The 13,878-nt window shown below is 41.6% G+C and overlaps 1 protein-coding gene across 2 annotated transcripts in view; it reads right to left on the minus strand.

Moving 5' to 3' along the window:
- Positions 1–782: 782 nt before the first annotated feature.
- ngfrb (nerve growth factor receptor b) overlaps positions 783–13,878 on the minus strand; it is a 74,100-nt gene continuing 61,004 nt past the window's right edge. For both annotated transcript variants that reach the window (XM_055921896.1, XM_055921895.1), the window contains 3 exons: positions 12,565–12,805; positions 8,468–8,634; positions 783–5,683 (listed from right to left, as the gene is read on the minus strand). In XM_055921896.1, coding sequence (XP_055777871.1) covers positions 5,340–5,683; positions 8,468–8,634; positions 12,565–12,805 — 752 coding nt within the window. In that variant the 3' untranslated portion in view covers positions 783–5,339. The remainder of the gene's footprint in view (positions 5,684–8,467; positions 8,635–12,564; positions 12,806–13,878) is intronic.

Consider the following 13,878-nt stretch of genomic DNA (forward strand, 5'->3'; position numbering starts at 1 on the left):
TTCAAATTGGACAATAAACGGTTGTGAACATATTTACGGTCAGGTTATGGTCAATTGACAAGGGCCTCAACATCATGTGGTCTCACGGTAGCATGAGTTGCAATGCAGGTTTTTTTCATACAGCAAATGACCTATGGTTGACGCTTCCCCAGCATGTTGATGTGAATGCGTTCTCAACCAACTTAGCTGGTGTTAGGGATTTCAGTATTTTACAACTTCATGCTTCTTCACCCTAAAAGTTGTCAGAAACTGTAATCCACGGTTAAGTTTTCTTTAATAAACAGCCACTAAAAACTTCAGCTAACTAAATAACCATGCAATGTTTTTTTTTAAATGGTCAAATGATTTTTTAACTTAGGTCAAACTAATTCCAGTTGATTTGGCCATAACATTTAGAAAATTACACAAAGTTTCCTTTACACTCATTGTAAAGCAGCCAATCAGGAGGAACAAGTAATAAATAACTCTTCCTCACCTCCTTCCTCCTCCTCTCTGTGTGTTCTTTATGTTTGAAGCCCCCGGTAATCAATCTGTCTCATTTGGCTCGAGTTACATGTCAGAAGGACGTTGGAGTGGCTTTGCGGGAACATTTCCAGAGTCCTGCAGTCTAAGGAGATAATGTGTGTGAATCCATGGACGTTACACAAGCTAGCCACATTGTTAATGGGGGTAGTGTGTGTGAATGTGTGTGTGTGTGTGTGTGTGTGTGAGTGAGAGCGATAGAGACACAGTAATTACTTTTATGACCATATTTGAAATCATTGCTTTTTGACAAGACCATATTATGTTGATTTAAGGAGTTTATTATTCTGTGGATTGTACTGTTTATATAGCAAATTCACATTTGTATAATACAGTGTACATATTAGTAAATACAAGGAACATTCAGTATTTCTCACTTCTGTACATCTTGGCGCATTAAGAATCAGTCTTGTTTCACTATGGACCACATCATCAGGGCTTGGTAATACGTCTCCATCAATTTCCATTGTCCTCCATATATTTTCAACAATCCCTTCACTGTCAAACTCCCCCTCTTCCTCTGACCAAACAGTATGCTGCCAAGTGCGAGGTTAAGTTGAATATAAAGCCTTCATTGGTATTTTATTGTACTTACTAGGTGTGCTGCTTCACAACTATACAAAACGTATGGCCTGCAACTGTCCTCTCTTAAAAATAAAGAAATTAAGTGAATACTGTTTAGGGGGAAACAATTCTGTCCTCAGTTCAGTTTTCATATCATATTAGCACATTCCTCGTCCGTGTCTGTAGGGGAAACCAACTTTGTTGTTACAGTCATGGCTATACACTGGGTGTACAAAACATTAGACACCAGACTCCACCTTGTCTGACATATGTTCTACACACACAAACTGGCCCGTCTCCTGAGAACCACTGCAGTGAGAGAGAGAGTACAAATATGTCAGGAAATCTCATAGACAGAGTTTAATTGGAGTTGAATAGCTTTTACATCGTAGTGTCGCATTCAAGGTAACAGTCCATTTAAGTTCATCCCTTACCTAACCTACTTGTACACATTCAGTATATACACTGAGAATACAAAACATAAAAAATACCTGCTCTTTCCATGACATTGACTGACCAGGTGAATCCAGGTGAAAGCTATGATCCCTTATTGATGTCACTTGTTATCAGTGTAGATGGAGGGGAGGAGTGAGGTAAAAGAAGGGTTTTTAAGCCTTGAGACAATTGAGACATGGATTGTGTAGGTGTGCCATTCAGTGGGTGAATGGGCAAGACAAAAGATTTAAGTGTCTTTGACAGGGGTATGGTAGTAGGTGCCAGGCGGACCAGTTTGAGTGTGTCAAGAACTGCAACGTGGCTGGGTTTTTCACGTTCAACAGTTTCCCGTGTGTATCAAGAATGGTCCACCACCCAAAGGACATCCAGCCAACTTGACAACTGTGGGAATCATTGAGAGTCAACATTGGCCAGCATCCCTGTGGAACGCTTTCGACACCTTGTAGAGTCCATACCCTCATGAATTGTGGCTGTTTCTGAGGGCAAAGGGGGGTGCAACTCAATATTAGGAAGGTTTTCCTAATGTTCTGTTCACTCAGTATGTGTATATATATATAATTGGAGTATATATATATATAAGCTAAACCAGACATGGATCAACTCTGTGACATAAACTGGTTATAATACAGCAAAGCATTAATATTGTCTTCGCTCTCTTTGAACCTACCTATATGTCAGTAATGCCAGAATTGAACAGGACAGTCCTAACAGATCTCTTTGCATTAAATGACGGACAGAAAGCCAGCGACCACTGTTACTTCCTCGGAACTCCTGTCATTCAACCCCCCCCCCCCCCAAAAAAAAGTTTCCCAATGTGAAATTGATTTTTTGTTGTTGAAAAAATCAAGTTGACAATGAGAATAAATGGGGATACGTTTCACTTTAGGCTGTATTATGCTGCAATTACATTTGTTTACAAGCATGCATTGGCATTTTAATCCTCAAATAAGCTAAAACATATGACCCCACAAAGCACAAAATAAATAAGGGAACATCCCCCTCAGTTCTTAATTCTTAGCTGCCTGTAATGGTTATGCATGCCTATGACACATTTTGAAGCATTTACGAAGGCTTTATGAATGCACCGATTGCACCGATGTGCTAACGTTTTACCTTGAGCTAACACGTATAGTGCTTTATTACTTGTTATAAGCATACTATGAGGCTTATAATATGTAGGTACTATGGCATGACAATAAGACATTATAAGTGGGTCATAAATGCCTATAACAATTTTTACAATGCATTATAACCACGTCTTAATGCATTATACCCGGCAGCTTTAAGTAACTCGTTACCAAAACGTCTAATTGGAGTGCTTCTTTTCATCTGTTCAACTCTCAGTGGTTGGAATTCCTCCCGTATTGCTCGTCTCCAATCTCTAATGACTAGCCTTTCATTCGAAGGTTGTTGTCGTGAACAACGGGGAAACTAGAAACCCCCTGTTTTTCCTCTGATCTGCGTCCATCCCTATGCTTCCCGTCTGAAGGATTGTCAGTCACAATGGCCGCCGGGTCGTCTTTTTTGGCAGTCACCTACTAGATATCATATGAATATGGTCCCCCGCTACTTTAGACGTTTAAACACTTTTCCAGGCAATGTGAGATCTGATCCTCCCGAGCAGCGCGACTGCATAGAAAGACAACCACGGAATGCCACTGATACCATTGCCTGAGTAAGTTCTACAAAGGGCCTTTCCTGAAACACTAGCTAGTGTTGAATCCCTCGACAAGGCCTCTAACCTCCCTCAACCTATACACAACTAATCCAGGTTGTCTGAGCTTTGATTGGGAAAAGGAAACGACGTCAGACAAACATCCAGCTAATCACCAAGTCACACAAAAGACCCTGAGAAACTAAACAGAAACAGATAACCCTGGATTATTTGTATATCTTAGCCTGAATAATGGCTAGTTGTTCAGTCGTAAGTTATTTTATGTACAGTACTTGTATGTGTATTTTGAATATGATGTGTATCGGTTATATGACTCGCTAGATTGTACATGCTGTTCCTCTTGCTAATAAAGCAGTGGATGACCTCACGGGAAAGGATTACATGATTTATACAGATTCTAAGCAAGATGTTTTGAAAGACAGTTGTGGTGTAAGCGACTGCAATCTCTTTCATTGACCCAACAAGTTGGCCTACGTCCATCATGTCCAATAAGGTGTCCTGCGTGTGGTCCCTGAAAGGGTGTATGTTCATGTCCAATGGCCTTGGTCCTGTTGTCGCTTATCATTGACACAACACTTGATTGACACAGCACTTGAGTGAACAGTAGGCTATTTTCTCTTATACAGTATGTGTATGCATACATGTGTGTGGATACTGGCATGCATGCATGCATTTGTGTGTTTGTGTACGTGTGCATGTTTGTGTGTGTAGATATATATTTATGTTTGTATGTGTGTCTGTGTGTGTGTGTGTGTGTGTGTGCGCGTGTGTGTGCATTCATGGATGCTTGGGTGTGTAGATAGGCCTATATGTGTGAGTGAGTTTTAAATTCCTAGTCCTTTCCTATCTAGGTCAGAGTATAGGCCTAGTGTGAGAGCCCCAGTGTTATGCAGATGATCCTGGCCAGATAGAAGCTGGAGTCAGGTTGCCTGCTCCACAGACTACCATGTTAGCCAGCACAGGTCAGCCAGTCCACTGCTCTGACTTTGTTCCAGTATATATATTGATACTGGGAACTGTTCCTATGTCAGGTCTAAAGAAATAATAATAATTCATACGATAACTTAAGTTTGAAACGGGATATTTCTCATTAATATTTCATTGTACAAAGTACTATGGAGGAAACGGCTCAAATCATTGAGCTTCTCCATATCAAGGGGTTGAAAATAATAGAGGCGATGATGCAGGGCGATATGGCAATAGCTTTTTTCACATAAGAATTGGTTTGGATTTAGTGCTTGCCTAACCTTTTGTAGTCTAGCTCGTTATATCTTTCCAGTCCTTGATCTCTGCTGGAAATTACCACCATTCAGCTGTGACCGACAGTCATTGATTGACTAGCAAATGGTCACAAATAATGGAATATTTTGCCAATAAATGACAAACAATTGAATGTCCAGATGTTATAATAGGTATAGGTAGGGTTGATAACCTAGACTTTGGTGGTACAGAACAACAAAAATGAAATGAAGGAAGAATAGTAGCTTACTGTACGTGTTGAATGCCAAGTGATGTTCATGCAAGTGAGGAATGGATGAAAATAATTATTTCAGTCAAAAGAGAAGCACAGAAAATGAAAATGAAGCGCAATCCCCAGAGTTGTGTAGACCTTTGCTACTTCAGGGTTAGTGAGAGAGCAGCGCAAAATGGTGCCTGACTGTTTTGGGCACACTGAAGACACAGTTGAACATCCAGTAGTATGGTTACAAGGCCACAGTTGACCATCATGGGTTTGTGTGTCTTGAAAGTGCACTAGCCAGAGTTTGACATAGGTTCACAAGCGGAATGGGAAGCAATAGGTTTCACACGATGCAGCACGGTTATGAAGGACCATGAAGGCGGTAAGGGATGCAGTGGCTGCCGAAGTCTCGCAGAAATGTTCGATTTAGGTCTGGGCTGAGTCTTGGCGGATTGATAGCAGTAGTTTTGGCATCAGGTGTGGATGATCAGACTTTGGTTTGCCGATCTGAATGGTTTGGCATTGGTGTAATTGCTCAGATGGTTGGTGTAGTCGGTTAAATAGTCACAGTATGGATGGACTGTGGCGGGGGGGCGGGAGGAGTGAGTTTGGCTATGATGTTGCAGTGAGATTTTCGTAGTATTGGCGGTAATGGTTAAATGGTCACACCGCAGACGTGGCAGTGGGTTTGACGGTGTTGGGGCTGAGCACAAGGCTCTGTGCGATGTCTTCGCGGTTGATCTTGCACAGCGCCGTGCAGAGCGTGTCCAGGCTGGCGCAATCCTGGCTCGCCCAATCAGAGAGCAGTGCACGGACTGGATGTTCCTGCTGCCGGAATGTGGCGATGCGCTCTTCCTGGTATCCCAGCAGCCCTGCCAGGCTGCACCAATCTCTGTCCTCCGTGTGGTTGTAGCCCTCCCCTTCTCCGCCCCTGTAGAGGAGTTTCTCGACCTCTTCTCGCGTGTGGAGGGGAAGGAGCAGACAAGGCTCCTCATCCACAGTGACCACTGCAGGGGGAAAGACGTTACATGAGCGTTAGTCTGAGGTTACATTTACGTTCATATCTGTTGAAGTAATGTTTAATAACACTGGTCAGTGAGGTCCAAATCTTTACTCGGGATCTGTGTGGACTTTTTTTTTTCAATCATACATTAATGTCAATCGGTCATCATTACATCATAGCTTTGACTTTGAATTTGGCTTTGTTGCCAGATGGAATCACTAAACAGAAATGCACATCAGCCAATAATATTGATTGACTACACTTATAGACAGTATATTGTAGTACTTTGTTCAGGCCAGCTGGAGTGCTCTTTCCTGACTGACCATTTCCTCTGCTACAGTTGCGTATAGCTCTTTGGAACTAGTTCTAGTTCCCTGAAGGTTTTCTAAGAAACCTGTAATCTCAGAGAATCACGCGACTCAACAGACAAACCAGCCATCAGGTCTAGTCTCAGCCAAGTGTGTGTTTTGAAAGGTCTACATTCTTTCAAACTGGTTCTTCAGGGCTTGACTCCAAACCGCCAGGAGCACATGCCGCTGGTGAACTAACTGTGGCCCCTAACAGAGGTGTGTTATTATTGTTGTTGATTTGCTACAGTAGGTTTGAGAGGTTGTGTTCAAAGTGGAGCTAAAGAGGTCACCAGATGCCACTCTCCCCCAAGGGAAATTCCTATCCTCTTGTCTTGCTGAGTGAAGGCCCTCAGGGTGTTAACAAACATGGCATCTAGAAAAGCTATTCCGTACCAGCTTACTGTCCATCAAACCTATCTGTGGTAGTGTTCTGTTGAGTGGTTTCACGGTTCAACCTAAATAGCTTAATTATGTACTTTACTCCATGTCGAAAAACTGCCCTCAAAGTGCAAGCAGCCATCAAATAGTACCTCTATGGAGTTGCTTTGTTGTGTGGCACATGGTATAATTGACCTGAATGCTGACTTAAATGTGAATTCATGAATGGACCTTTTTTATTATATTTTGGGGGGGAGCTTGTCTAGTTGTGCTATTGTGGATGTTGTACATTCATCTATATTTTGTGGTACAGTACATTAGGTGTCGGGTGCACAGACTTGTAGTAAAGTTCCCGTCTGTACCTGTCTGTCCCTGGGTTGACTTGTCTCTACATACAGGTGTGTGTGTGTTAAAGTATGTGTGTATGTGCATACTGTGAGCTTCAAGTAAGGGGAAGCTAAAAAAAAAACTACAAAAAGTCTACAACAAAATGGTAAAGTATTGCATGCATCTATTATGGCATTTGCAGACAAATGTAAGCTAGCCCACTATTCCTAATGTGAGGAGTAGATTGGATAGTCATAAGGCAAAAAATACCAGAGCTCAGACCCAGCTAGAAGAGATATTTAAGGAGGATCCGAGAAAAATCTGAGAAAAGAATTGGTCTTTTGTAAACACATTTTGTGCAATTCTACGACACTTTACTCTCCATGACTGGAGACAATAGCAGAATAGTTAATACAACAAAAATGACAGGGTAGGCTACTCTGCTGACAAACTGAGCTAAATAAAAACAACCTTGTCTCGAATACAACCATCTAATTAAAGCCTATGAAAATGGGGAGACACATATTGTAGGCTATGACGTCCATCTAGCCTGGAGGAGGAAAATGTTATCCTTAGAAAACTTTCCTGGAGCACGAACTCACCCAATGATAAAGACAGTGAATGTGCGCACTCACCGGGGTTATGGCCGATGCTCTCCGCTATAGTACCAATTAGCCCAAAGGCCGGCAGATGGCGATATTGAGTCGTTTCATCTTACCGTCCAAAGGGAATATATACAGCCGGCTATTCAATCGTATCCCCCGTGGACCGGTTCGTAAATAAAACATTCCCTAATCAGGCTGCAAAATCATCAATTTCCTCCCTAACTCTATTTTTTCGCAAGAAGGCAGAAAGAAAACTGGAAAAATATGCATACTCTCTCCATTTTCCACCGCCATGCTAGAGTAGCTAAAGCTAGTCCAGGATGTTGCGTATTGTGTTCAGCCAATCAGGTTGCAGCAGTCTTTTATTTTGAACCAATTAGACCCTGGGTGAAAAAACAGACTGCAGCAACCTGATTGGCTGGACACAATACGCAACATCCTGGATTAGCATGGTGGTGGAAAATGTTTTTTCATAAAGAAAGTATGTATTTTTTCCAATTTTTCTGCCTTCTCGAGATTAAATAGAGTTAAGGAGGAAATTGGCGCATTTGCAGCCTTCAATGGAGAATGTTTTATGTACCCACTGGTCCACGGGGGACACAAGTGTGTAGCGGCTAAGTAAGACAGTAAAATGAAATTACTCAATATCGGCATATGCCCGCCATTGGGCTAAGTGCTGTTTGCTCAATAGTCTATTTGGAGTTGACAATTTTGATCGCTTAACTAAAGACAGGTTAGAGTTTTTCCTTTGTCTCCTCTGTTTTTCCAACGATTGCATTTAGAAATATTGAGATATGCCTATGCCTATTTTAGATGCTTTTCACTGACAGCCGCAAATCAACAATCAGCTATTTGACATGCTGCGCGCTGCCAAAATTGCACGCTTCCCGACTGTAGGTTATGCCCTGGCCTTGTGATTGAAAACAATCCACGCTTTAAAAAAAGGAGAAGCTAGTGTTTTGAAGGATTTCATCTATTTTTGTATAGACAGTGGTAATTCTATAATTTTGGCAAGTTTAATTCAATTTACTTCAGAGGAAGCTTAGCTTTGCTTATTGGACGCGCCACCTATGTGTGTGTGTGTGCGTGCTCATGCATCTGTGTGAGTGTATCTCTGTGCAGGCCTACCTGTCTGTGCCTGAGTCTGCCCCTGGCCTTGCTGCTCCTGTAGGCTTTGGCTATCCACCGATATGCCACTGTCGCTGTGCAGCTTCTCCCCCTCCGGCGATGGAGTCTGGTTCTGATTCGCTGTGCAGTTGTTGGCGTCCTGCTTGTTCTGCTTACAGCTGTTCCACCTGGACAGAGATAAACAAAAAAAATGAAACTCAATATATAAAAATGGATTAATAAATGACTTAAATGGACCGTATTTATAAAGCGTATCAAAGTATATATACTATATCAGCACTCCTACTCTGACGCGCTTTATGAATACCAGCCATGGCCCTTGCAGCGTCACAGAGCCAAAGGTCTAATGACTGAAACGTTAGTTAAACAACATTTGTTAAATTCAAGAATACCAGTGTTCAGTTTTCTTCTATGGTGTTGTATAGTTTGGTTTATTAAGATACCCATTGGTACATCAGGACTAATCTTACAACTAAGCAATATTAATAACACTTTTTTACAAAAGTAATAGTGGGTTATTTTAAAACATGCAGAGGAAATTTGGAGAGCCAAGAGCGACTCTATTGGGTTAAATGACTAATTGATCATGATAATCCCACCCACCATTAGTGCTCGCCTGAAGACACGCTCACCCCATCCCCATCACTATCAATTAACAACATACATGAACAGGTAGAATGTTGAACCCTATGGCAGAGGATAGAACCCAGCCCAATTTTCTCTTGCTGGCACTAACTCTCAATACTCACTTCATATTCTACACAGTCCACTGCCATTCCCACATGCTCCCTTAGCTATGGAACGTCTTTTGGGTCTTTGCGTGTCAAAAAAGATACACGTCAAATAACACAATTCTATTATAGAATGTTGTGTGCTGAATTTGCATGTGCAATCCAAGTGCCACCAAAACTATCAGTAGCACTGTCAAAGCTGTACAATTTTTTTTGCAAACAAGCACACACTGGCCACGAACGATGTATTTATAATACCACGTTGGTAATAAGGCATTATTTGTTTGACCGCTACTTCTGGGGTAACTAGCTAGTTTTAGCTTGGTACCTGAAAACAATGACCAGTAGACACTGAAGTCATTTTCATTATTCTTAGCATTGATTTAGCAATCATAGTGAGTAAGTATTAACTAGATAGCCACTTGTTGTTCGCCTATTGAAATTGAACTTCAGTTCACGAAAATAAATAGCTAGCCAACTACTTAACCCTGTTGCCCAAAGCTAACGTTATATGCTGCCAACTACCTTCATCTCGCTAGCGAAGCTCGACCGGACCGGGTTATGTGTTGTGAAGTTAGCCACAATAAGAATTATGCACAATAGTGGAATTTGCGGTTTGCCTTCAAAATAAACGTCCCTATTTCAAAGTTATGCAGAAGGTTACAATTAGTGGATCATGCCTTATTTATACTAGATAATGTTAAACAAGGTTGGAATGTGAAGCAATGAAATGGGGTATCAGTCTACTCGGTGACACCCACAGAACACAACTGTGAAGAGTTTACGCAAATATTAGCGTTGTAGCTCTTATCGCTGAACTGTGACTGTGTGAAATCACCTCCCCAGTCAGCCTATTGTGTGTATTGACGTTCATATTACACTGTACAGCTTTACCTACGGATTGGGGGCAATGAAATGGGGTATCAGTCTACTCAGTGACACACAGAGAACATTGGCTCTACAGTGAAATAAGTATGCCCCCAATGCAATTCTAAAGTCTAATTATATCCAGTGCGATTTCAAAGATTTTGGTCAAATTAACAAATTATTGTCTTTTGTTGATTTTATATGACAACATTCCAACCTCGTTTATTATGATCTATTCAATAATGGCAAAATTCTACTATTTGTTTTTATTTGCATCACTGTCAATGGCATACTATTATTTTGAAGGCTAACCGCAAAGTCCAATGTTGTGGCTGCTCCTTATTGTGGCTAGCTTCACATAGATGGGTCCGACCACCATTGATCAAATAAGAACTGTCTTATAAATTATGGTAATTTTAGATGATGATACCTAGCTATATAATTATCTTGCTAACTATAGCTTCTGAAACAGATTGTGTCGTTTTGCTATGTTTTTGGGGAAGAACATTGTTTGCATCCATCAGCTAGCTAGCTTTTTTTTATATCCAGCATCATAGCATACATATCGATGAATCGTTGTGACATATGAAATACGAGTGAGTATAATCAATGTGTAATAACTACGTAAAAAAATTATGAACGCGTGAAATTATTATGTGACGTGCAGTCATATTCAGGTGCTGATTGGTCAATAAGCTTATTTGACACGTCAAATACTGTTATTTGATGTTTATCTTTTTTGACACGCAAAGGCCCAAACGGCGTTCCATACTATGCACCCTTATTTGATTAAACTACATTCAATCTAACCCTGTCATCTTCCATACTAATGTGTCTCCTGTTGTTCTGATTAGTCAACACCTGTCAGTTACTTCAACACAACATTCATCCTAGATTCAACAAGCTTTGAAGTGGATCAAAATAAAAATAAACACTTTGGAACTTTTGACCCTTTAGTTGCTGGCACTTCAGACCCCCATTCGAACATAATTTCTGTATGCTATTTTAACCAGGTCTCTCTTGCCAACAAGATTTAATCTCAATAGCCACATTTCGATCCACAGTTTTTATGTGAGTAAAGTCAAACATACAACAACAAAAAATCTCAACAGCTGTAATGTTGGGCTCCTGAGTGGCGCAGTGGTCTAAGGCACAGCAGATCCTGGGTCGATTCCAGGCTGTATCACAACCGGCCGTGATTGGGAGTCCCATAGTCCCGCACAATTGGCCAAGCGTCGCCTGGGTTAGGGTTTGACCGGGGTAGGCCGTCATTGTAAATAAGAATTTGTTCTTAACTGACTTGCCTTGTTAAATAAAGGTTAAAAAAAACATTTAAAAATATATAATGTAATGTACAATTTGTTCGTTCGACATGGTGGGATCTTTTTGTGTGGGTCAAATTAATTGTAGGGGAAACTATTTATTGCGCAATTGTTGATAAGATAAGGTATTTTGTGTTGTCCTCACTATGACTTGAAAACGCATGCACAGTTTATTAGGCTACAGATGAAATAAGTTATCATGAACTTCCCAGGGTGGTGAAAGTCCATGGGGATGAGCTTGATACTCCTTTCCCGTAAAAATTGAGGGTCTTAATTTGTATAGTGACATGATGATCGGTGCTTAGCTGCCAATTACAAATAAAAATGCTCTGGCTGTTATCCATCTCATCATATAACTTAACCTGTCCACTTTATCAGCGAACTGTTGTTTAGAGAGCATGTGTGAAAACCAGATTTGGCAAGTTATATAATATTCACATGAAAATATGTTGTAAATTGGATGGAAACCTAGCTATTGAGACTAATCTATATAAATAAAGGTTACACATTTAAAAAAACTATGAAAGAAATGTCAATTCCACAGATAAGTCAATAGTAACTGACCTATTGTGCGCCCTGTCTATATATGTCCATAGTCTGCTTTTAATGCTCATGGGGCGGAAGTGGGTCAAAGTGACACCCTTTGATGGGGTATCTGAATATTTCATAGCCTCCCTTCTGCCCCCGGTGCCGACTGCCGCCAGCATCGATGCTCGCCCAACCGTGTTCTGGTCTGTTTGTTTTGAAGCCCCTTTCTTGAGCTGAAAGCGCGTCAGATCATCTCACTTAAGCTAGCAGTGCCGTGTAGAGAGTGTAGAGTTGGAAAAATTTGCATTCAATATTATGCGGGGATCAGTGGGAAGTGGGTGTAAAAGGTTTAAAAGGATAGCAACTCAAATGTGGCACAAAATAGGCCGTTTTCTCTGAACAGACGTTGGGGATCCCCAGGCTGAATGTCAGGGGCTTGTGCCCTCACCCAGAAAAGTGGCAGATTACTTCATGAAATATGAAATAGATTAACTTTATTATCAGATCAGATTTCTTGACTCTTATGAATACCTCATGTCTTGAAAATCTCATGTATCAAGCATTGGTTCCTGTAGATTGGTTCCCTTAAATATTACAATACAACACCATTCCTCATTGAAGTCCCATCCCATCTGCTCTTCTTCCTCACCTCTTAAAGATGATGAAGGCTACGAGGCCCACCACAACGGCTGCCAAGATGGAGCAGTAAATGGGGATGAGGTTCTTGTTCAGCTCGTCACCTATGAACTTGATTGTACTGGTAGTGGTGGTGGTGGTGGCGGTCTCCGTGGGGCCGTATGGGAAAAGGTTGTCATCGTCGGTGAACGAGGGCAGGGACGAGCCCCCAGGAGGAGGGGGCGAGATGGAGGAGAAGAGCGGCGGGTTCGGATCTGCAGGAGAAGAAAAGAAGATGGTGGTGAGAATAAAAAGTGGGAGAGGAATGGAGTGAATATAATTGACTGTTGTGTATTCATGTACACTAAATATACAGTAAATGTATGTGAACCGTGAACATCTCTGATGTGATACTAGATACAAATCCGTTATGGAACTTCATGAGAGATGGCGCCGGAGGAGATCAAATCAAATCAAAATGTATTTGTCACATGCGCCGAATACAACAGGTGTAATGGTTACATATAAGCCCTTAACCAATAATTAAGTTTTAATAAAATACCTAAAAAGTAAGAGATTAAAATAACAAATAATTAAAGTGCAGCAGAAAAAATAACAATAGCGGGGCTATATACAGGGGGTACTGGTACAGAGTCAATGTGCGGGGGCACCGGTGTTGAGGTAATTGAGGTAATATGTACAAGTAGGTAGAGTTATTAAAGTGACTATGCATAGATAATAACAGAGAGTAGAAGTGGGGGGGGGGGGGGGGGGGCAATGCAAATAGTCTGGGGAGCCATATGATTAGATATTCAGGAGTCTTATGGCTTGGGGGTAGCAGCTGTTTAGAAGCCTCTTAGACCTAGACTTGGCGCTCCGTTACCTCTTGACGTGCGGTAGCAGAGAGAACAGTCTATGACTAGGTTGGCTGGAGACTTTGACAATTTTATGGCCTTCCTTTGACACCGCCTGGTATAGGGGTCCTGGATGGCAGGAAGCTTGGCCCCGGTGATGTACTGGGCCATACGCACTACCCTCTACCATACCAGGCAGTGAAGCAACCCATCAGGATGCTCTTAATGGTGCAGCTGTAAAACCTTTTGAGGATCTGAGGGCCCATGTAAAATCAGTCTCCTGAGGGGGAATAGGTTTTGTCGTGCCCTCTTCACGACTGTCTTGGTGTGCTTGGACAACGTTAGTTTGTTGGTGATGTGGACGCCAAGGAACTTGAAGCTCTCAACCTGCTCCACTACAGCACAGTTGATGAGAATGGGGGAATGCTAGGGCCTCCTTTTCCTGTAGTCCACAATCATCTCCTTTGTCTTGATCACGTTGAGGGAGAGGTTGT

Source organism: Salvelinus fontinalis, chromosome 1, assembly GCF_029448725.1.
Source record: "Salvelinus fontinalis isolate EN_2023a chromosome 1, ASM2944872v1, whole genome shotgun sequence".
NCBI classification, from domain to species: domain Eukaryota; kingdom Metazoa; phylum Chordata; class Actinopteri; order Salmoniformes; family Salmonidae; genus Salvelinus; species Salvelinus fontinalis.